Source organism: Microtus oregoni, unplaced genomic scaffold (genome assembly GCF_018167655.1).
Source record: "Microtus oregoni isolate MIOR12 unplaced genomic scaffold, Mior012 000015F_ref0000493, whole genome shotgun sequence".
Lineage (NCBI taxonomy): Eukaryota > Metazoa > Chordata > Mammalia > Rodentia > Cricetidae > Microtus > Microtus oregoni.
The window spans coordinates 36,822,889-36,844,085 of NW_024543074.1; the positions used below are offsets into that span (position 1 = coordinate 36,822,889).

Genomic DNA, 21,197 nt, shown 5'->3' on the forward strand with positions numbered 1-21,197 from the left:
TTGGGGAAGATTGTGGAAGGTCTTTGGAACTTTGGGCTAGAAAAGCCATTGAGAGTCGAGAGGTCAGTGAGCTGTTTTGTAGGAATTTGGTGGTGATAAGAATGTTGAGAGCACTGGGCAGTGGTAGTGCATGCATTTAGTCCCAGCATTTAGGAGGCAGAGGCAGGTGGATCTGAGTTAGAGGCCAGCCTGGTCTACAGAGTGAGTTCCAGGACAGTCAGGGCTACACAGAAAAGCCCTGATGCCATCCTCACAACATGATTAAGCTGGAGGCCTCCACTGATAGGGCCACCCATTGGTAACTTCCAGCCCCAATGCTGTGGCTGCATCAAACTCTGATCTTTATAAAGTACCAGTCTTGGAGCTGGAGAGATGGCCAGTAGTTAAGAGCATTGGCTGCTCTTCCCGAGGACCTGGGTTGAATTCCCAGCACCCAGATGGCAGCTCACAACTGCAACTCCAGTGTCAGGGGATCTGACACCCTCACACAGACGTACATGCATGCTAATCAGCAATCAATGTATATAAAGTAAACGGATAAATCATTAAAATAATAAAGCGCCAGTCTCAGGGCCACATATAGAACACCAGGCGAGGTGATGATGCGTGTCCTTAGCTTCCACCAGGTCTTCAGTAGATCTCACTGAGCTCAGTGCTAGAAACGAGATGAATCCTCCAGCTGCGTCCTCATCCATCTGGCCGTAAGATTACCCCATCCACCCAGGCAACTGGAAGCTGGGGGCAGCCACTTCCTATGCTGCTGCTCTTGAACCAAAATATTCTCCACTGCTGGCCTTGGGACTAACTCCTATCCTGCAGGAGGGCTGAAGGAGACTCTAAGAATAAAGCCCCCATCAAGCCACATTACCTTGGTGCAGGCCCTGAGCAGCAACCCCAGAGCCTCCACCCACCACCTTCCCAGCAAGCTGGCCACGGGGTCTGCCACAGAATTCCACTCCTTTGTTTGTGAGTCACCCACTCAGCGTCTGTTCTTGGCTGCTTCCTGGTAGGTCCTGATCGGGCTTTCTGTCACAGAGGAAGGAGACCTTGTTTGTGGCAGGCTCCTTGGTGAGATGGGAATAAACATCTGTCCACTCAGGCAATGCAGCAGTTCTTCCCAGGCCGACCTTGGCAAATACCTGAGTTTCTTGGGCCTACGGGGGGATGGGTACCTACAGGAGTGTGGGTGACCCCAAAACAGCTGGGCCACTGTAAGAAACCTTGTGGAAGATGCATTAGAGAGTTCCATTTTTAACTAATCTTCGACTTCCTAAATACTCCCACATCCCTCAAGATAACTTGCAGCGAGGGGTGGGGCAGGAGAAAGGGAAAGCTGGAATCACACAGTGATTTTCTTTCCCTACTCCTTTTATTGGGACTTTCAACAGCTCTATTATTGTTACTGCTATTGTTGCTATTTCGACGCCATGACTACTGGGCCAAGGTTATCTCAACTCCGGGCGAGGATGGGATGGCCATGTTATAGTAAAGGAGAAAGAAGCCACACTACAGCAGGCCATGCGGCTTGATTCTGAGATCTGCTCAGAGCGCCCAAGGAGGCATTTGCTCGTGTGACGACAGAGGTGGCTCTCCTCTCCTTGCGCCCGAATTCTGCAGGAGTGTGAACGTGGTGGCTAGGATGTAGCAGCCAAGTGTTCAGACAGGCAAAATGGGGGGGGGGGGGGGTGACAGCAAAGTGGGAAGAGAGCTCTAGTCCCTGACAAGCTCTATTAAGTGCATGTTTGAACACCCAGGAAGCAAGAAGAGGATGTCGGATCCCCTGGAGCTGGAGTTACAGGCAGCTGTGAGCTGGGAACAGAGCTCCAGTCCTCTGAAAGAGCAGCAGATGCTCTTAACTGCTGCATCATCTCTTGGATCCCCCGGTTCATTTTTATTTGACCGAAGATCTTATTTGAATACTGTGTTTTGGTTTCTGAGCATTTGGTTTTAAGGTATCCACTTTTATTCCAGTCATTCTATTTATGTTTTTGTTTTGTTTTCTAGAGTTTGGTTTGCTAATTTCATTTTTGATTTATTGTGCCGTTACTTGTTTTAGCTACTTTCCTTGTTGCTACAACCAAAGTCCTGAAGCAAAGCAATTTCAAGGATTTATTCCATCACAGTAGCAGGTCCCTGTTCGGGGCTGGAAGCAGTTAGTCACACTGTATCCATAGGCAGGAAGCAAAGAATGATGAACATGCAGAATCAGCAAACTTTCTCTTTTACGTGCAGTCCAGCTGGGACCCACGCCCAGGGAAAGATGCTGCCTTTTGGGAGGTGAATTTTCCCTTTCAGTGAATCTAATCTAGACAATCCTTCATAGATGGTCAGAGGCTAATTTAATCTAGATAATTCCTTAGTGTGGTTGGAGGCTGTCTCCTAGGTGACTGTAAGTCCTGTCAGTTGACAATCAACATTACCCATCACACTTAGCACGCCAACTTAAGGTGTATGTGTGTAAATAAGATGATTTTGACTGCTAGTCCTTCTTTTTTAAAAAACAGGTTTTTAAAAAGTTATTTTCTGGGCTGGAGAGATGGCTCAGAGGTTAAGAGTACTGACTTCTCTTCCAGAGGTCCTGAGTTCAATTCCCGGCAACCACATGGTGGCTCACAGCCATCTATGGTGAGATCTGGTGCCCTCTTCTGGCATGCAAGCATACATGAAATGAATGTTGTATACATAATAAATAAATAAATCTTTAAAAAAATAAAAAGTTATTTTCTTAGTCAAGCCTAGATAAGATTTAACTCTAAAGGTTTGGGACTAGAAGAAACAAAGTCATTTTAAAATCTGTTTGATCTGCTTAAACGCCTACAGAGCCAACTTACAGCTTACGGATGATCCCTGTGTGTTTATTTCATCATAAATATAATTCAGATTTAGTTCCTCTTTGACAACGCATTTGGAACAACCATTTATCTCTGAGGTTTCAGCTTTTCTGTAAAGGTAGGCAGGCAAGGGAGCTCAAAGAAAGGAAGACAGACAAACTGAAGACACACATGCCAACCCTGTATCCTGGCATTTGGTAAGCCCAGGTGGAAACAACGTTTCTTTTTTTCTTTTCTTTTTTCTTTCTTTCTTTTTTCTTTTTTTTTTTTGAGACAGGTTTCTCTGTAGTTTTTGGTGCCTGTCCTGGAACTAGCTCTTGTAGACCAGGCTGGCCTCGAACTCACAGAGATCCGCCTGCCTCTGCCTCCCGAGTGCTGGGATTAAAGGCATGCACCACCACCGCCCAGCCGGAAAACAACATTTCTAAGTGCGCGTTACAGAATATTAAATCCTTAACAAATGATTCAGATTTGTGCGTAAAAAAAAAGATGTCTCCCATGTCTTGTACTGTCTTATTAAAATAGAGATCAATGGCCCCTGGTGCCTTGTCTTAAATGGCCAGTCTCAGGAAGGACAGTGTTGTCAATCCTATCCTTAAGATTGGAGCTACTCCCTTGAACTCTACTCAAGAGACTCCTCACAATGGCCCAGAAGACAAGTGTCTGGTTCCCTTTCTACTGTTGTGATAACAAAAACAAACAAATAAACAAAAACCAAAAAAACAAAACACCATGGCCAACACAAGTTTAAAAGAAAGCAGAAATTTGTAGATCCCGATTGCAGAGTTAGAGTCTATGCCTGGGAATCTGGGTGGGTAGCATGGTGCAGGATGTAGGCATGGTGCTGGGAACAGCAGCTGAGAGCTCACATCTCAAGCCACAAGCAAAGACAGACAGACAGACAGACAGACAGACAGACCTGGGAATGGCATGGACTTTAAAACTTCAAACCCCACGCCACACCTCTTCTAACAAGACCACACCTCCAGATTCCTCCTAAACAGCCCACCAACTTAGGGACCAAGAGTTCAAATATATGAGCCTATAAGAGTTATTCTCATTAAGCCATCATAATTCCAACTTTAACTCTAAAAGGTCCCCATTCTCCTGGCGGGAGGGGTGATTCATATTCCCTCCACTGCCCTCTCAAAATTCATGTACTGTGTTTCTGTCCACAGTGTCTACTCTTTAAGACTTTACATTAAGGGGCTGGAGAAATGGCTCAGTGGTTAAGAGCACTGCCTGCTCTTCCAAAGGTCCTGAGTTCAATTCCTGGCAACCACATGGTGGCTCACAACCATCTGTAATGAGGTCTGGTGCCCTCTTCTGGCCTGCAGGCATACATGCAGACAGAATATTGTATACATAATAAATAGATAAATATTTTAAAAAAAAGACTTTACATTAATTCTGTTTGAGAAACATCTTCATTCCTGTGTCAGGACGTGCTCTAGGTGTGACACACTGTCTGGTAGTCCATGGGAAGAACAGCAATCTCCAGGGTTGCAGGCTATCTCCCACTGGGAGCCGCTGCAGGTAAGTGTCCAGTCTCAAGTATCAGGAAAGCTGGCAGGACAAGGCTCGGAGTAGATTGGATTCACTACCAGAGAGACAGCAAGCAGCCCTGAAGCCTCCTCCATGAAGTGTATTGCTCATGGTCACCCCGTGGGTTCCTCTTGCTGAGAATGTGTCTCGGGGAACATTTCTGTCACCTAACTAGGAACTTCAACACTCCCCAGGTTCGTTTTCCATGGTGCTGCTCTCTGAACTTGCACTTTCCTACCTACCCCCACACTCCCACACCCCCACACCCCCACTGGGGAGGACTGAGCCCTCCTCCTCCATTGCCTCCAGCCTCTCCTTACCACACGCGCCCCAAGCTGTTTGCTGGCCAGAAGCATATTTCAGAACCACAGCTCAAAAGAGCCATTTTCCTACACAGACTTCCCAGTGACTTCCTGCAGCCTAATCTGGGGATTCTGAGTTAAATGCCCCAGTGGCCAACCAGGAAATGGAAGCCAAGAGAGGTGAGCTTTGTATATTGCTACATTTATAATCTTCATTGCCCACTCCCAATATGCTTGGGCTGACTTTTGTTTTGAAAGCATAATCCTCTCAGCCAGTTCCTTTTCCTGGCTTTTATAAGATGCAGAACACAGAGGTTCAAGCACCAAAGTGACACCATTCACTGAGCCTGGGTTAGGAGGTGTGGGTGGTAGAGGCAGTGGTGAACTGAAGAAACCACATCCATCAGGTGGGGGCGGGGGGGGGGGGTTCCAGCCCATGGCGCTGTGTGGAATGCTGGGCTGACAGTGACAGATCAGACTGTATGAAGGAAACTCCCCATCTGAAACACAGGCAAATCATTTTCAACCGGAAACCACTGCCTGGGTTTACTCTCCCACACTACCAGTGATATCTGTACCAGGAGGGCTCCTGAGGCTAACAATCTGGCGCCCTCTAGTAAAACAAGAACTCCAGTCCTCTTTCAGCACTGCCGCTTCAGGGCACCTCTCCCACAGATCTGTGTGGGGTGCACAGGGACGATCTGCTCAGCAAATCACTGCAGCACTGCTTGAACAGAAGGACATTGCAACCAAAGTCGAACTGTAGGGTCTCCACTGAACGTGCTGAATTAGAGATAAAATCTACACCAGCCCCCTAAAGTAACCTATCTGCATACCTTCCTTCCCAGGCCCTGGGCAACCCTGAACGGTGATTCTGTGGATTTGCCTACTCTGGAGATGCGGTGAAAATGGAGACACATAGCCAAGTCGTGGTGGCGCATGCCTTTAATCCCAGAGTTCAAGATCAGCCTGGTCTAGAGTGAGTTCCAGGACAGCCTGGGCTACATAGAGAAGCCTTGCATAGGAAAAAAAAAAAAGTCATGTACCTGCCCTTTTCTACTTAGCACCATGTTTTAAAGGTCTGTCCACAGTGTATTATGTATTAATATGCCAATTATTTTACTTAGTTAGTTTAGTGTTTTTGAGGCAGGGTCTCACCTAGCTTGGAACTCACTCTGTTGATCAGACTGACCTCAAACGCAGAGATCTACATCTGCCTCTGCTCCCCAAGCTGGGATTAAAGGCATGTGCCACTATATTCAGCTTTAAAAAATATTTCTACGTAAGTTTTCCTCTTCTTTTTCCTTTTTGTCTGCTCATCAGTTGATTGACATTTGAGTTTCTAATATTTTGGTATTGTGAATCAATATTCATAAGACCTGTGTGTTGGTTTCTGCACAGACACAGGCCTTCAGTTCTAGGTATATAGAGAACAGTACTGCTGGGATTCTGCTTAGGGCTCTGTCTGACTGTACTGCACATGCTTCAGAGGCAGGAAAGGTTGTCTGCCTCATCACCTAGAAAAGGCCACCAAAGAACCTCAGGGACAGCATGCCCATTTTTCACAAATACGATTTACTAATTAATGATCTATGAAAATCTTTTAAAAGCATTTGGTCTGTCAAGAAAATCAGAAGTAAATTTATAGCTAGCGTCTATGATTACATGTCTATACCTCCTAGGTGTGTATTTGTCCTGGGGCTTACCCCACATACCTAACTATAGTTTTTTTTCTATTGCTATTTATTTTTCTCATATGTGTGTGCATACAATGCATGTATATGCAGAGGCCAGAGGTTGACACTGGGTGCATTCCTCCATCATTGCCGCCTAATTTCTGAGACAGGGTCTTTTCCTGAACCCGGAGCTCACCAGTTTGGCTACACTGTGCAGAGAGCCTCTGGTAGCCCCTAGAACTGAGCGTTACGCCAAGGCAGCTATGCTGGGCTTGTTATATGGGTGCTGAGGATTAGAACACAAGCACTTTACCGACGGAACCATCTCTCCAGCTCCCTCCTCAACATGCATGGGAGTTGTAAAGATATAATCACTACTTTTATATTTTGAGGTACATGTCGTAATGAAGCTCTTGAACTCCCTAAGTATGGACAATGAGTTAACAACAGCCATAGACCCCCAAATCTGCCTTAGAAACGGAAGGGGCTTATTAACTGTTTTGAGACAGAGGTTCACGGTGTAAACCATGGCTGACCTGGAAAACTCAGTTATAGACCAGGCTAGTCCTGAACTCGAGATTTCGCCAGCCTCTACCTCTCCAGTGCTGGGACTAAAGGTGTGAGCCACAAAGCTTAGCTTTAAAAATAAAATAAAATAAATGGAACAATGGGTGTTATTAAGTTTATGAAAATGTACTGAAACTTTCTGCATGTATTTTGGTACAAAGTACAAAAGGCGGGACAACAAACACCTGTGTATGCTTACCAAAATTCATTTCTGGTCTGGACCCAACCTTCAGCTTTTAGTTGAGAACGGCGTAATAAATGTCGAGCGGGACTCACACTTTACTGAGTTTCATCCCAGCTTTTCCCTCCACATTTTTCTGGTCTCTTTAGGAAACCCTGACCTCTTTGGAGTGGGCCCCACTAGAACTGCCTACCGAGAACGTTTCCAACTCTCGGTTAACAGCGCTCACTTTGGCCTTCTCCGGATGACCGTAGCGGGATGGCGTGGAAATAAACAATGGGGTACTGGTTCTGTCGCGGTCCAGAGGGCGTGTGCATCTAGGCCAGGGACTGTGGCCCGGGTCAGCGACGCTCTAGAATACGGAGGATTTGGGTCTCTGCGATCACTACTTGGGGACCAGATGGCCAGAACTTCCGGCGCCAGAAAAGTGCAATGCAAATCCCCTAGGAGATGAGGCTAACAAGAAAGAGGAGCCCAAAGGAAAGGTGGGGGGGGGGGGGGTGCGGAGCCTGTTGCCTAGGTAACAGCCCCCCCCATCGTATCTCCGCCCCTTCGGGCGTGTGGAGACTGTACGCCTTGACGTGCAGGCGAACCTGGTGGGGCTTTGCTCTCCCTTCTCCCAGCTCCTGAGGCTGCTGGCACGCATGCGTCAGAGCGTTGCGGGGCTGCGCACGCACCCCCGAGGTGCGCGCATCACCCCTTGGGCGTCTCCCGCCGCGAGCTGGACAGCTGGGAACGCGCGCGCGCGCGCGTGCGTGCAAGACAAGGGTGCGGCTTCCTCGTCCGGTGAATCCTGATTGGATAGAGTAAAACGAAGGGGTGGGATCTCCGTGGGGACCGCTCAACGATTGGCCAGCGACTGAAGGAGCGTGGTCCTGGGGCGGCCGGCGGGGTGGTCTGGCGTGACGCGCGCGAGGCTGAAGTGGTGGCTGCGGTCCTTAATTAGTAAGCGAGTCCAGGGGAATACTCGTCGCTGGGTTGGCAGGACCCGGGATCCCCCAGTCGCCGTGGAGGCGTGGCGGCGAGGTCCCGGCGGGTCGGTGAGTGCGGTCCCTGGAGCCCCAGGGCCCCGCCCCTCCCTTTCTTCCGGGGCCGCGCCGCGCCCCCTTGAGCCCCTACTCCCGGGGCACTGGGTTCGCCGCGCCAGCCGCCCCCTCTCGCCTGCTGCGCAGGTCCTCCCTTCTGGCCCACAGAGGGGAAACTGAGACCCTCGGGGTGGTCTTCTCACCCGCGACTCCACTCACACCATGGCTGAACCGCTGAAAGAAGAGGATGGCGAAGACGGCTCTGGGGAGCCCCCTGGGCGGGTGAAGGCAGAGCCCGTCCACTCCACGGCCTCTGTCGTGGCCAAGAACCTGGCCCTGCTCAAAGCCCGCTCCTTCGACGTGACCTTTGACGTGGGGGATGAGTACGAGATCATCGAGACCATAGGCAATGGGGCCTATGGGGTGGTGTCCTCGGCGCGCCGCCGCCTCACGGGTGAGCTGGCTTCCTGAGGCCCAGCATGTGTGGACTGCTTTCCAGAGGCGGTGAGGAACCCGCACAGTCCCGGGAGGATCAGCTGCACCGGGGATTCTGGTTCCACTCGCCACTTACCGACTCGGTGCCAGCTCCCCGTTAGGTACCCTTCTTAGGAACCCTGCATTGCCCAGTCAGCATCGTTCTCCTTAGGAAAATGAGATCCCTGTAAACCAGAATAGAGAGGTGCCCCTTGGTGTCCAGAAAGCTATCTTTGAGAAGAGCCAGAGATTGGCACAATGGTTTGGTTGCGGAACGGGGAAGATCTGGGATGGAGAGAATATGGTGAGGCAGGAAAGTGAGCTCGGGTAGTACAGTCAAGAGCACACTAAGTAGCTGTGCCACCTTTGTGTGTGAGCTATTAGTACCTGCCTCCTGCGTAGCTGTGACGTTAAAATTTGATGTTACACACATAGCAGAGATGTACCTGTTGTTCTTTGGGTTCTAGAAGGGCAGTGTCAGAGGGGCCTGCAGCTGCTGCAGGGTATCCCCTGGTATATATGTGCCTTTTCCCGGCTCTTCAGGCCAGCAGGTGGCCATCAAGAAGATACCCAATGCTTTTGACGTGGTGACCAATGCCAAACGGACCCTCAGGGAACTGAAGATCCTCAAACACTTCAAGCACGACAATATCATCGCCATCAAGGACATCCTGAGGCCAACTGTGCCCTATGGAGAGTTCAAATCTGTGTAAGGAGTGGGATAGGAGAGGGAGACATTGTTGAGACCAGGTTAGAAGTCTGGTTAGGGCCGCTGAACCTAATGTGAGACAGGCTGGGAGGAGTCCCACAATTCCAGGACCTGTGTTCCTGTAGGACATTGGTAGGGACAAGTCTTGTTTCTCAAGAAGAGTACAAGGGCTGGGGATGTAGGTCAGTAGGAGACTGATGAGCATCTTTGAGGGTTTAGTTTGACTCTTCTGGGGAAAAAAGAGAGAGGATCTATATTTCTTTATTTGGGCATGTCAGCTTTGGCTGTATTGTAAGTTCAAGGCTAGCCTGGACTACATGAGACCCTATCTCAAATGACAACGCAAACCCAAACAACAACAGGAGAGTGAGAGAAACAGAACAGGTCCAAATTTTATAAGGTAGCTGACACAGGACCTTGTAATGTCATGGCACCTTCCTGTTCTAATGGCAGACATAACTAATTGATCACAAAATACTTTCTTAAAAATAGAAAATTGACAGACTTTCACAATTTCATCACAGCTTTTCCAGTAACTGCTGGCAAACAATAGAGTCTGCTCCGAAATTAACCGTGCTGGCCAAGCCTGGTATAACTAAACACCTTTTTAAAAGAAACCTAACAGAGAAATTAGGTCTATGGAGAAAATGATCTGGCAAAAAGTAGTGGAAAAGTTGGGGCTAGAGCATTGGCTCAGTGGTTAAGAGCAGTTGCTGCTCTTGCAGAGGACCCGGGATCAGTTCCCAGTGTCTGCATGGAGGCTCACAGATATTTGTAACTCCAGTTCCAGGGACTCAGACTCCCTCTTCTGGCCTCTGTGGGCATCGGGTGCTTATGTAGTACACATGTATACATGCAGAGAAACATACACATGAAACTTTAAAAATCTTTTCTAAAAAGCTGTAGAAAAGTCTGGAACCTGATGCCATTCTTTCATACCATGCTGCTCATGCTTTGGGGTTTCAGCGTAAGGCTGGGAGGGCAGGTGAGGATGGGGCTTGTCTGTAGTGTGAAGAGGCCAGTTCACACCTGTCTCGCCATTTCCAGCTATGTGGTACTGGACCTCATGGAGAGCGACCTTCACCAGATTATCCACTCCTCACAGCCACTCACACTGGAGCACGTGCGCTACTTCTTGTATCAGCTGCTTCGGGGCCTCAAGTACATGCACTCGGCCCAAGTCATCCACCGTGACCTTAAACCCTCCAATCTTCTGGTGAATGAGAACTGCGAGCTCAAGATTGGTGACTTTGGAATGGCCCGTGGCCTGTGTACCTCCCCTGCCGAACACCAGTACTTCATGACCGAGTATGTGGCCACTCGCTGGTACCGTGCCCCTGAACTCATGCTTTCCCTGCATGAGTACACACAGGCTATTGACCTCTGGTCTGTGGGCTGCATCTTTGGGGAGATGCTGGCTCGGCGACAGCTCTTCCCGGGCAAAAACTATGTGCACCAGTTACAGCTGATCATGATGGTGTTGGGAACCCCATCGCCAGCTGTGATTCAGGCTGTGGGGGCTGAAAGGGTGCGGGCCTATATCCAGAGCCTGCCACCACGGCAGCCTGTACCCTGGGAGACGGTATACCCAGGTGCTGACCGCCAGGCCCTCTCATTGCTGGGCCGCATGTTGCGATTTGAACCCAGTGCCCGGATCTCAGCTGCTGCTGCCCTTCGTCACCCCTTCCTGGCTAAGTACCATGACCCTGATGATGAGCCTGATTGTGCTCCACCTTTTGACTTTGCTTTTGACCGTGAAGCCCTTACCAGGGAGCGCATTAAGGAGGCCATTGTGGCTGAGATTGAGGACTTCCATGCCCGACGGGAGGGCATCCGCCAACAAATCCGTTTCCAGCCTTCTCTGCAGCCTGTGGCTAGTGAGCCTGTGTGTCCAGATGTTGAGATGCCCAGTCCCTGGGCTCCAAGTGGAGACTGTGCCATGGAGTCACCTCCTCCAGCACCACCACCATGCTCTGGCCCTGCGCCTGACACTGTTGATCTGACTCTGCAGCCTGCACCCCCAGCCAGTGAGCTTGCCCCACCAAAAAGAGAGGGTGCCATCTCTGACAATACCAAAGCAGCCCTCAAAGCTGCCCTGCTCAAGTCCCTGAGGAGCCGGCTCAGAGGTACTTCGTGGGTCTAGCAGCTGGCTGGGGAGTGGAGTGGTAGACAAGGACTGTTGGACAGGATGGTAAGCCCTTACCTTTCCCTTGTCCAACTGCCCTGCAGATGGCCCCAGTGCACCCTTGGAGGCACCTGAACCTCGAAAGCCTGTGACAGCTCAGGAACGCCAGCGAGAGCGAGAAGAGAAGCGTAGACGGCGGCAAGAGAGAGCCAAGGAGCGGGAGAAGCGACGACAGGAGCGGGAGCGCAAGGAAAGGGGGGCTGGTGTCTTGGGGGGCCCCTCTACTGACCCTCTGGCTGGACTGGTGCTTAGTGACAATGACCGAAGCCTGCTAGAGCGGTGGACTCGCATGGCTCGGCCTCCTGCCCCCGCCCCAGCCCCAGCGCCGTCCCCTGCCAAATCCACGAGTCCTCCCACTGGCCCTGTATCCCAGTCCACTGGTCCTCCTCTACAGCCTGCAGGCTCTATTCCTGGTCCTGCCTCCCAGCCCGTTTGCCCACCCCCTGGCCACGCTCCCCAGCCTTCTGGCCCTCCTGGACCTGTCCCTGCCCCACTCCAAACTGCCCCTTCCACTAGCCTTCTGGCCTCTCAGTCACTTGTGCCAACTGGTGGGTTGCCTGGCTCCAATGCCCCAGAAGTTCTGCCTTACTTCCCATCTGGCCCACCACCTCCAGATCCTGGGGGAGCCCCTCAGCCTTCCACATCAGAGTCACCTGATGTCAACCTGGTGACCCAGCAACTGTCCAAGTCTCAGGTGAGAAGAGAGACAAAGACCCAGGATACCTTGATCTGGGTCCTGGCAGGTGGGTTTGGGTTGTCCATATTGGGTGAAATGATGTAACAGAGGTAGCCTCACCTGGAGCCTGCCCATTGCTCATGAAGAGGCTGTGGGAGGTAGACTTTGCTTGGAAAGTGTCTGGCTTGGAGATAGCTCCCATTCCCTTGCACTAGTACTTGATTTTGAGATAGCATTCATGTTCTAGAATATCTGGTTAGAGTGGTTAGTAATAGCAAACTGTCCTGCTGACCTTAATTTGTCCTTCCTGGCACCTGTGTTATAATCTGTTATTGTCCCTGCAGGTGGAGGACCCCCTGCCTCCTGTGTTCTCAGGCACTCCAAAGGGCAGTGGGGCTGGCTATGGTGTTGGCTTTGACCTGGAGGAATTCTTAAACCAATCGTTCGATATGGGTGTGGCTGATGGGCCACAGGATGGGTAAGACGGTTGGGTTGAGCTCCTGGAACGGGGCTATAGCAGGGTCCTTGGATGCTTGCCCAGCTGGCTCTGGCTGAGAGCACCCATCCCAATTCCTTTTCCTTGTAGCCAGGCAGACTCAGCTTCACTCTCAGCCTCCCTCCTTGCTGACTGGCTTGAGGGCCATGGCATGAACCCTGCTGACATCGAGTCTCTGCAGCGCGAGATCCAGATGGATTCCCCAATGCTGCTGGCCGACCTGCCTGACCTCCAGGAGCCCTGAAACCCACAGCTTGTGCCTTGCTGCCAGGAGAGACCCAGCTTCAAGGTCCAGGGATGCAATCCAGAGGCCTGCAGCCTTGGCACTGGCAGGTGAGGCTCAGCCTGAATTACTCTGCAGGTTCATCTCAGACCCACCTTTCAGCCTTAAGCAGCCATCTGAGCCACCACCGAGCCATAACAGGATTGGGAGACTCTACTCCCCCCTGAGCGGTCTTCTTCAGTATTGTATTTTTATTGTTGTAATATGCATTTGTTTTGCCATCAAAATAAGGTCTGTGAAATACAAGGTTTCCTTTAACCTGACTGTGTGTCATTTCTGGAGTTGGGGTAAGAACACCAGCAATAGGTATATAAAGAAGAGCCAGGTGCCCATATTATTTGGGCTCAAGTAAATGTTTGTCCACAAAGCCAGTCCATCAGATCCTGAAGGTTTATTGAGACCTCCACTTCCCTCCCATTCCCAGTCCCACAGATTGTTCTTTGCTGCCTTTCATGACAATCGCTGGGCAAACAGGGGACCTAGTTAACATGCCATCTTGTCAGTGGCTACTTCAGGGTTGGTGAGTTGTTGCTGTGGTGAATATTGTGTTGGCATCGAACTTTGAAGAACTAGGCAGCAAGTGGGGTTGGGCTCCATGGTGCTCACTCTAAGGGGAGACCAAGAGTGGGAAGTGTGGTGGAGCGCTGGCTGGCGAGTGCCATAGGTGCTGCGTTACTCTGTCTAGAGTAGCCCCAAACAGGTGGGTCTGCAGTAAAGAGACAGCCTGAGGTGGAGTGCGAAGGAGTGTGCCCGCTGCCAGCCAGCAGGTAGCTTATAGCTTTCGGCTGTCTGGAGGGAGTAGGAGCAAGTTGGAGTTTTTGTAGAGTTCTGCTAGACCAGGCTGGAATGGCTGGGCCACAGAAAGGCCTGCTGACAGCCTAGCCTCAGAAAGGCAAGCAGGGCCTGACTTAGGAATGGTTACCCCAGACATGGGACAGGGATTTGCCAGGGCATTGCTGGTGCTCAGAAAGCAGTGGAAGCAGTATCTTATGGGTACAGCATGGAGACTTGGGGCTTCCAGGGGAGAGATAGGGCCTGCCTGGACCAGCCCCTCAGGCCCGACGAATTTTCATCTCAGTGCGCTTGAGGGAGTAGTAGAAGCCTTTCCACTGGGCCCAGTTGATGCCGTTGGCATAAGAGAGGTGGGAGCCACCCAGGTAGAAGCCATTGAGATTGGCAAAATGGCAGCTTCTGAACCAGAAGGCCCCTGAGGAGAGGGCTGCACAGTTCTGTACGAAGAGGTCCTGGTCTCGGTCGAAGGTGGAGAACTTCTGGCCACTGTGGTAGGACAGGGAGTCACCTGGCAGGAGGGAGAAAGAGCTGCTGAGACCAGGAGCAGAGCCTGTGCTGGCAGGCTGTGAGTGACAGCAGGTGATGAATGACACTGAGGGACCGCATCATGTGGCATCCTGCTGGGATGGAGGCACCCTCCCTGAGCCACAAAGAGAAACAGCTGTTCTGCAGAGCCGCCTGGAGCAGGGCCAGGGCTGCCTGCGTTCCCTAGGGCTGTGGTTCAGGTGGCTTGAGTTGGTCTGGAGAGAGCCCAGAAGGGTTGAAGGAGGGGCATTGAGGAGTCAATGGGGCAGGGCCAATCCTATGTTAATTGCTCCCCCTCCTACTGCCACTGCCCCTGAAGAAGCTGATAGAGGTACCTGCCCCGCCATCCTCAAAGCCAGCCACATAGAGGGAATAGCCATCCTCCTCAGCGCTGACTGCGTTGGGGGAGATGGAGAAGTCAATATACTTGGCATAGGCTGTGTTGTTCTCAAAATCTTCCAAGTCCACCCTCAGCTCATACTTCTGCTTCAGTGTCAGGAGGTGCAGGTTCTGCAGCCCTAGGGGAGGGGAGCGGCTGGTCAGCAAAGACTTGGCTGAGGGGCAGCCCCTACCCCGTGGCCCCACCTTACCCAGCCAGTACTCCCCGTCAGCACGGCCAAAGCCCAGCTTGTAGTCGTTCCAGCCCCGGAAGAAACTCACTGAGCCGTTGAATCTTTTCTGGAAAACCTAGAAGCAAGAGGACAAGGGAGTGGATGATGGAGATTCAGTACCCCCAGGGACACTGCCCTGTCCTGTCCTGCCCTGCCCTGCCTTGCCAACCAGGCCTGGCACTGCTGAGCCAGTTTATTAAGGACTTGAGTGAGTATTGGGGAGCTGTGGAAACAAAATACACTGGCTCCTGGCCTCTCCCTGACCATCTGCTGCTGAAAGGGGGTCCCTCTCTGGTCTCTTGTCCACTGACAGACAGGAAGGGGAAAAGATTAAGGGGGAGTTGGGGGCCAGGGACAGCTTAGTGGCAAAACACCAAACTAGCATATAGGCCTTGGATTCCATCCCAGCATTGCGTGGTAAAAAGGGAGCAGAGGGATCTAGAATACCTGGCTGTGAGCTCTGGCACTGCGTGGCCCAAGCCAAGCAACGCTACTTCTCTAGATCTGCAGCTCCTCATTTGGGAAAGGCACCTACCTAACAGGACCACTGTGAGGACAGCATGCATTAACCCACCAGCGCGGAAGTGTTAGCAGCCCTGCATCCAGTCCCCATAAAGATGAGGAGCCCAGTTTGCAGACGTGATGCTCAGAATCATGCCGCTGTCTGAACCATGTCTGGCTAGGGCCCCTTTGCCTACTTACCGTCCACTTGCCACCCTCAGTTGTCATGTCACAAAAGACAGGCACTGGCACACTGGGGCCAGAGGGGTAGATGAGGTACACACCATCTGCCTGGTAGCCCTGAGCGTAGATATCATCACAATCCAGGGGTTGCGGAAGGCAGGCCTTCTCCAGAGCTGAGAGGGACAGTGTGGGGACAGCAAGGAGAAAAACTGAGACATAAAGGACACCTCAGGGCCCCTGTTTTTCTCCAGGGCTAAGGGACCTTGTCATGAGAAATCAAGATTTCTCTCGGGGCCACTGCCAGTTTGTAGAGGAGGGAACAGTCCCGCAGAGCCTGGCTCACAATGGCTCGCGGGAATGGGTCTACTCACCATCTCCCCGGATCCCGGAGGCCTGGGGGGCACAGGGAGGTATAGAGAGCAGCAGCAGCAGCAGAGGCAGAGCTGGGAGAGCCTGGTGGTGGGAGACAGCTGAGTGTAGCCCCCAGCATGGGTCAGACACCTCCCAGCCCTCCACCTCCTGCCCCCTGCTGAAACCATGCCCTCTGTCTACTTTTTCCTTCTCTGCTCTCTGGGAAATGCTCGGTATCCCCAGAGCTTAAGTTTCGAGAGATCCCTGCTATGCTTCTCTGCCTACTATCTGGCAAGTGGCTTGTCTCCACAAATGGTCCTGATCCCCCAGACTAGTACCTTCATGCTGTCAGCTCAGTTCAGAGAGGCAGGCTGTCTGGGGCCCCAGACTGCAACCGCCCACAGTTATGTGTTGGGTCTGAGCCCACAGACCCAGCCCCGCCCCTGGAACTGCAGAATGCCCCCCCCCCCCAATCCCAATAGCCAGCCCCCAGCATCAGCTTACACTGTCAGGGGCCAGGGGACCACCTGGGTCTCATTAGGCCTGTCAGGGAAGCAGTGTGGACCAGACATTAACTCCTTAACAGCTGCGATTGCTCTCTAGACCCCATTCTGCCTCCCTCCCTGCTGGACTTGTGGGCCCCTTGGCAAGCCCAGCTGGCCTCTGCCCACCCCCTGCTTCCTGACAGGCCCGCTGCAAATGTCTGCTTCTCTCCCATTCCTGTCTAGCCTGTTTAAGCAGTCATTTGGGGGTGGGGAGGGGTCAAGGTGTCCTTGGGCCCGAGAGAGAGGGGTCCCTACTCGGGAAGGCTAGGTAGGGTAGGCAGCCCCAAAGCTCCTGATGTGGGAGCTGCCTGGCCTGGTAGGAGACACGACTAGCAGGGGCCAGCAGGGGCCAGCAGGGGCCAGGCAGTCTTTTGGCAAGCCTGGGACATTTCTGAGCCATGAGCACAAAGCTGCAGGCGGCCAGCAGTTCTGTCTGCCTCAACTGGAGCCAGGGCCCTCTCCAACTCCTTTCTGGCCCCCTCCCCTGCTGGGTGTCTATACTCCCACCCTCCCCTCTCCCACAGTTCCCTGGCCCATCTGGATTGCTTTTGTTTCTTCTCGTTCTGCCCCTCCTCCCTTCCAAGACCATCTGTTCTTGGGGCTGCCCGCTCCACCAGTTTCTTCTTTTCTGTCCTGCCGGAGCCCATGCCCCCAGCATGCCTGGTTCCTGTGCTCCTCCTGCCGTCCTTACCACGCAGCCTCTCCTATTTGTTTGCCTCTCCTTCCATCCTCAGCATGCTGTACAGAGTTGTCCCAGGTGTCTGGTCTGTGTTCCCATTAGCCCTCCATTGCCTCAAGGTTGAGGCCAACATTTCCCCCTGGGACGTGAAAGGAACTATCAATCTGTCTCAGCCTTCCTTGAAGACCTTGCTGCTTGAGACTCTAGCTATGTCTAGCTACCCAGACTTCTGGCTAGCAGGTTCCTGGCCCTTTGCCTGGGTTGCTCCCTTTGGCGCCCACCAGTCTTCTTGCCATGAGTGTTAGTGGGCGACATCCATGTCTCCCATTTCTGCACACTCAGCACCCAGCACAAAGCCCAAGCATGTATAGTTACAAAGGACATGGGTTTTGAGCACCTATGTGTTATACAATATGTTGGCTGCCAGGGATGCAAAATCAGCCCCTGGAATAGCCAACATGTTTTGGACAATGAACTAGAAATGAAACTGATGCCTCAAAAAGCTCACAAATTAGACAGGCGAGCATGTGAGATGTTCAGAGCAAACAGATAGCTCTGACTTAGATCCTCTCCTGGACCCAGAAAGAGTCCCGTGGGTCCTGCTTGACATGGTGTGTGGCTGCTAGCTGGAGACCTCTCTGTAGTTGTGCTGAGCCCTGGGCCTTCCAGAGCTAGCTGCCAGTGTTGAAACTCACATGCCACCATCTGGGAAGTTGGGATGACTTGGGCAGATTCCTCTGTGCCTCGGTTTCTTCCTCCATGGAATGAAGACGATCATATCTACTCCTTGGAGGCGTAAGGGTTCAAGTACCACAAAGCGAGTTCCAGGAACAGTGCTCACACCTACACACCTACTTGTCAAGTGAAGACGTCTTAACCCAATTACACTCAAGTTTATTTGACTGATTATAACCAAAACAGAGCAAAGCAACAAGAAAGTGATTTGTGAACGGGGCAGGCCAAGGCCAAGGCCGACTCAGACAACTCCCAGGAATAATAGGCTCTGACAGCTCTTAGAGCAAACAAGTGTGTGCAGACTGCCTAATTAGTTACAGCTTAGCCGGGTAATTGGTTTCCGAGCCGCCTGCCGTTAACTGAAGTCAGGTTCAGGGCAGGCGCTGAAGCTGGCGCGGTGGCCTCCCATGAAGACTATCTGGTGCGCTGTAGTAGTGATTTAGCCCAGATTAGCTCATCGTCATCATAAACATGATGATCGTTCTCAGATGAGTGGGTCGCACTCAACAGTTTTCACCCTTGTCTGTGGAAGACAGAGTTGGCCACTCCGTGCTAGTCACTCTTACGTTAGTCCAGATTCTTAGCTGGCTCACCGTCCAGTCTCCCTTGTGGCTGGGTGAGGTCACATGCCTGAATTTTGGCCAGTAAGATGCAAAAGGAAGATAAGTGGCTCTCCATTTTTCTTTTTGCTTCTCTGAAGGTGGATGGCTGATGGCTGGGGATCTGGCTGCTGCCTCAGACAGAGACTAGGGCCTCATGGCCAGTGTCGGGGGAGGGGGGGAGGGGGAGCAATAGAAGCATAGTCTATTGTGGAGTGGGTGGAGGCCAGGCCTGCACTGCCCTACCCTAATCCTTATGTGGAAGAGAAACGTTCATCTGGTTTAAGACTCTGGATTGTTCCTGTAAGACAGCTGTATCTAATCCTAATCTCCAGCAATACTAGCACAAAGCTACAAGAATAAAATAATGGTGCGCGGGGGGGGGGGGGGGGGGGGGAGGGAGGGGAGGAGAAGTCATCACAACAAAAAACGCATGTCTGAAGTTAAGTAGGAGCGACTTTTGAGACTATAATGTAGGAGCAGAAACAAGGAAAAATTCATCTTTTTATGAAATCTGTAGATTTTTTCTGAAGATAATATGCACTTGCAGTGTCCAGGCAGGCTCTCTGCTGGCAGGTGTCCTTCCACACAAATGCTAAGGATTAGCTTCAGGCATTAGTTTAGTGCCTCAGAAAGAATTTTGGAAGCATATACGAGGAGTCGGAACCCTTCCTCTGAAGATATTGTCTGAAGAGTTACCAGCCACTATCAGGCTCCACATGTCACAGGAGATGTCCAAGCCCTTGCCTACATGCGCAGCACTAACTGGACTCAGTGATTACTAATGACAGCTTAAAGAAAAGATGACATGAAGTTGGGAGACAGACGGGGCACACGGGAGAGAGTGGAAGTGAGGAAGAGTGGGTGGGCACGATCAATACATTGTATGAATGTATGAAACTTTCAACTAGTAAAATCTTTAAAATAAGAACATGAAATGGAACTGGGTGTTCAGGCCTTTAATCCCAGCACTTGGAAAGCAGAGGCAGGCAGATCTTTGTGAGTTCGAGGCCAGCCTGGTCTACAAGGCGAGTTCCAGGACAGCTAGGGCTACACAGAGAAACCCAGTCTCAAAAAACCAAAAATGAAAAACAAACAAAACACGAAATGGAACTGGAGAGATAACTCAGCAGTTAAGAGTGTTGGCTGCTCTTACAGAAGACCCTGGTTCAATTCCCTGCACCCATATGGTAGCTCCCAACTGTCTGTAACTCCTGTTCCAGGAATTCTGATGCTCTCTCTCTGGCCTCCGAGGGCACCAGGCACACACAATGGAACACAGACATGCATGCAGGCAAAACACCCACATATATCAAAATAATAAAAATAAAGGAGTTAACCACTACACCTCTCAATTAAAAACAAAATGAAAAAGAAATGTCCAAAAAATTATTCCATCTGGGCAGTGGTGGCACACTCCTTTAATCCCAGCACTCAGGAGGCACAGGCAGGTGGGTCTCTGTTGACGAATTAGGTCGGTATGATAAATAACCAGACCTGCTCAAGAATAACAGCTATATTTTTAATGAGACCAGCCTGGTCTACAAGAGCTAGTTCCAGAAAAGGCTCCAGAGCTACAGAGAAACTCTGTCTCGGGGAAAAAAAAAATTATTCCAGCTCGCTGAAAGTTGCGTAATGAGTGGACATCATTGTGTTGCCTGCTTAGTGTGTGTTCTAGTTAGGTTACTACTGCATGATGAAACACCCCGACTAACACAAAATTATAACAGAAAACATTTAATTGGGGACTTGTTTACAGTTTCAGAAGGTGTCTTAGTTAGGGTTTCTATTCCTGTGCCAAAACACCATAACCAAAAAACAAGTTGGAGAGGAAAGGACTTATTTGGCTTATACTTCCAGATGAAAGTCCATCATTGGAGGAAGTCAAGCAGGAATGGAACCTGCAGGCAGGAGCTGGTGCAGAGGCCATGGAGGGGAGCTGCTTTCTGGCTTGCTTCTTCTGGCTTGCTCAGCCTGCTTTCTTACAGAACCCAGGACCACCAGCCCAAGGATGGCACCACCCACAGTGGGCTGGGCCCTCCTGCATTGATCACTAATTAAGGAAATGCCTTACAGATGGATGTCATGGAGGCCTTTTCTGAATTGAGACTCCTTCCTGTCTGAAGACTCTAGCTTGTGTCAGATTGACACACAAAATCAGCCAGAATGACTGGCCCCTTGTCAGCCTGACACACTCATCACTATTAAGCCACAAGCCTTCCTTTCTTACCCATCCCCAGGATCTCACATGGAAAACATACATAACTTTAAGAGCTCACAGTCTTTAAAAATTCAAACATTAAAATCTCAGTCCCTTCAAAATAGACAATCTTTTAAAATCCAAACAAAGTCTTTTAAATTTCAAGGTCTCTCAACTATATGCTCCTGTAAGCCGCTTTCTTACTTCAAGAAGGAAAAACCAGGGCACAGTCACAATCAAATCAAAGAAAAACCAAATTCCAACCGTCCAATGTCTGGGATCCACTCAGGATCTTCTGGGCTCCTCTAAAGGGCTTGGGTCACTTCTCCAGCTCTGCCCTCTGCCGCACACACGGCTTGTCGTCTAGACTCCAGCTGGCTCCACTCCACTGCTGCTGCTGCTGGTCACCCAATGGTACTGGCATCTCCAAAATGCTGGGTTTTTCTGCAGCAACTAGGCTGCACTTTCACCAGTAGCCTCTCATAGGACCCTTCGTAGTGCCAAGCCTCCACTCCTCTGCATGACC

The 21,197-nt window shown here is 51.0% G+C and overlaps 2 protein-coding genes across 4 annotated transcripts; one reads left to right on the forward strand and one right to left on the reverse strand.

Moving 5' to 3' along the window:
* The first annotated feature begins 7,961 nt into the window (after nucleotides 1-7,961).
* On the forward strand, nucleotides 7,962-13,020 carry Mapk7 (mitogen-activated protein kinase 7). 2 transcript variants are annotated; one of them, XM_041665273.1, is made up of 7 exons: nucleotides 7,962-8,142; nucleotides 8,275-8,581; nucleotides 9,145-9,310; nucleotides 10,358-11,436; nucleotides 11,540-12,189; nucleotides 12,516-12,649; nucleotides 12,758-13,020. In XM_041665273.1, exons 2-7 carry the CDS (start codon nucleotides 8,350-8,352, stop codon nucleotides 12,909-12,911), a joined length of 2,415 nt encoding a protein of 804 aa, XP_041521207.1. In that variant the 5' UTR covers nucleotides 7,962-8,142; nucleotides 8,275-8,349; the 3' UTR covers nucleotides 12,912-13,020. The 2 variants fall into 2 exon arrangements, with proteins under 2 accessions (XP_041521207.1, XP_041521206.1); XM_041665272.1 differs by having other exon boundaries at nucleotides 7,962-8,581.
* Nucleotides 13,021-13,305: 285 nt separating this feature from the next.
* Nucleotides 13,306-16,298, reverse strand: Mfap4 (microfibril associated protein 4). 2 transcript variants are annotated; one of them, XM_041665275.1, is made up of 6 exons: nucleotides 16,252-16,298; nucleotides 15,934-16,015; nucleotides 15,581-15,735; nucleotides 14,858-14,954; nucleotides 14,603-14,785; nucleotides 13,310-14,250 (listed from the first exon to the last, which is right to left on the reverse strand). In XM_041665275.1, exons 1-6 carry the CDS (start codon nucleotides 16,255-16,257, stop codon nucleotides 14,003-14,005), a joined length of 771 nt encoding a protein of 256 aa, XP_041521209.1. In that variant the 5' UTR covers nucleotides 16,258-16,298; the 3' UTR covers nucleotides 13,310-14,002. The 2 variants fall into 2 exon arrangements, with proteins under 2 accessions (XP_041521208.1, XP_041521209.1); XM_041665274.1 differs by having other exon boundaries at nucleotides 13,306-14,250; nucleotides 14,603-14,954.
* Between the last annotated feature and the right edge of the window lie 4,899 nt (nucleotides 16,299-21,197).

Bases quoted from the DNA above. Each gene is read 5' to 3' on its own strand.
- Mapk7 (XM_041665272.1), top strand. From the start codon at position 8,350: ATGGCTGAACCGCTGAAAGAAGAGGATGGCGAAGACGGCTCTGGGGAG. The intron at 9,311-10,357 runs GTAAGGAGTGGG...CGCCATTTCCAG, and splicing joins TATGGAGAGTTCAAATCTGT to CTATGTGGTACTGGACCTCA. The intron at 11,437-11,539 runs GTACTTCGTGGG...ACTGCCCTGCAG, and splicing joins CCTGAGGAGCCGGCTCAGAG to ATGGCCCCAGTGCACCCTTG.
- Mfap4 (XM_041665274.1), bottom strand. The intron at 15,736-15,933 runs GTGAGTAGACCC...TGTCCCTCTCAG, and splicing joins CTCCGGGATCCGGGGAGATG to CTCTGGAGAAGGCCTGCCTT. The intron at 14,251-14,602 runs GTACCTCTATCA...CCCTCCTGCCAG, and splicing joins CTTTGAGGATGGCGGGGCAG to GTGACTCCCTGTCCTACCAC.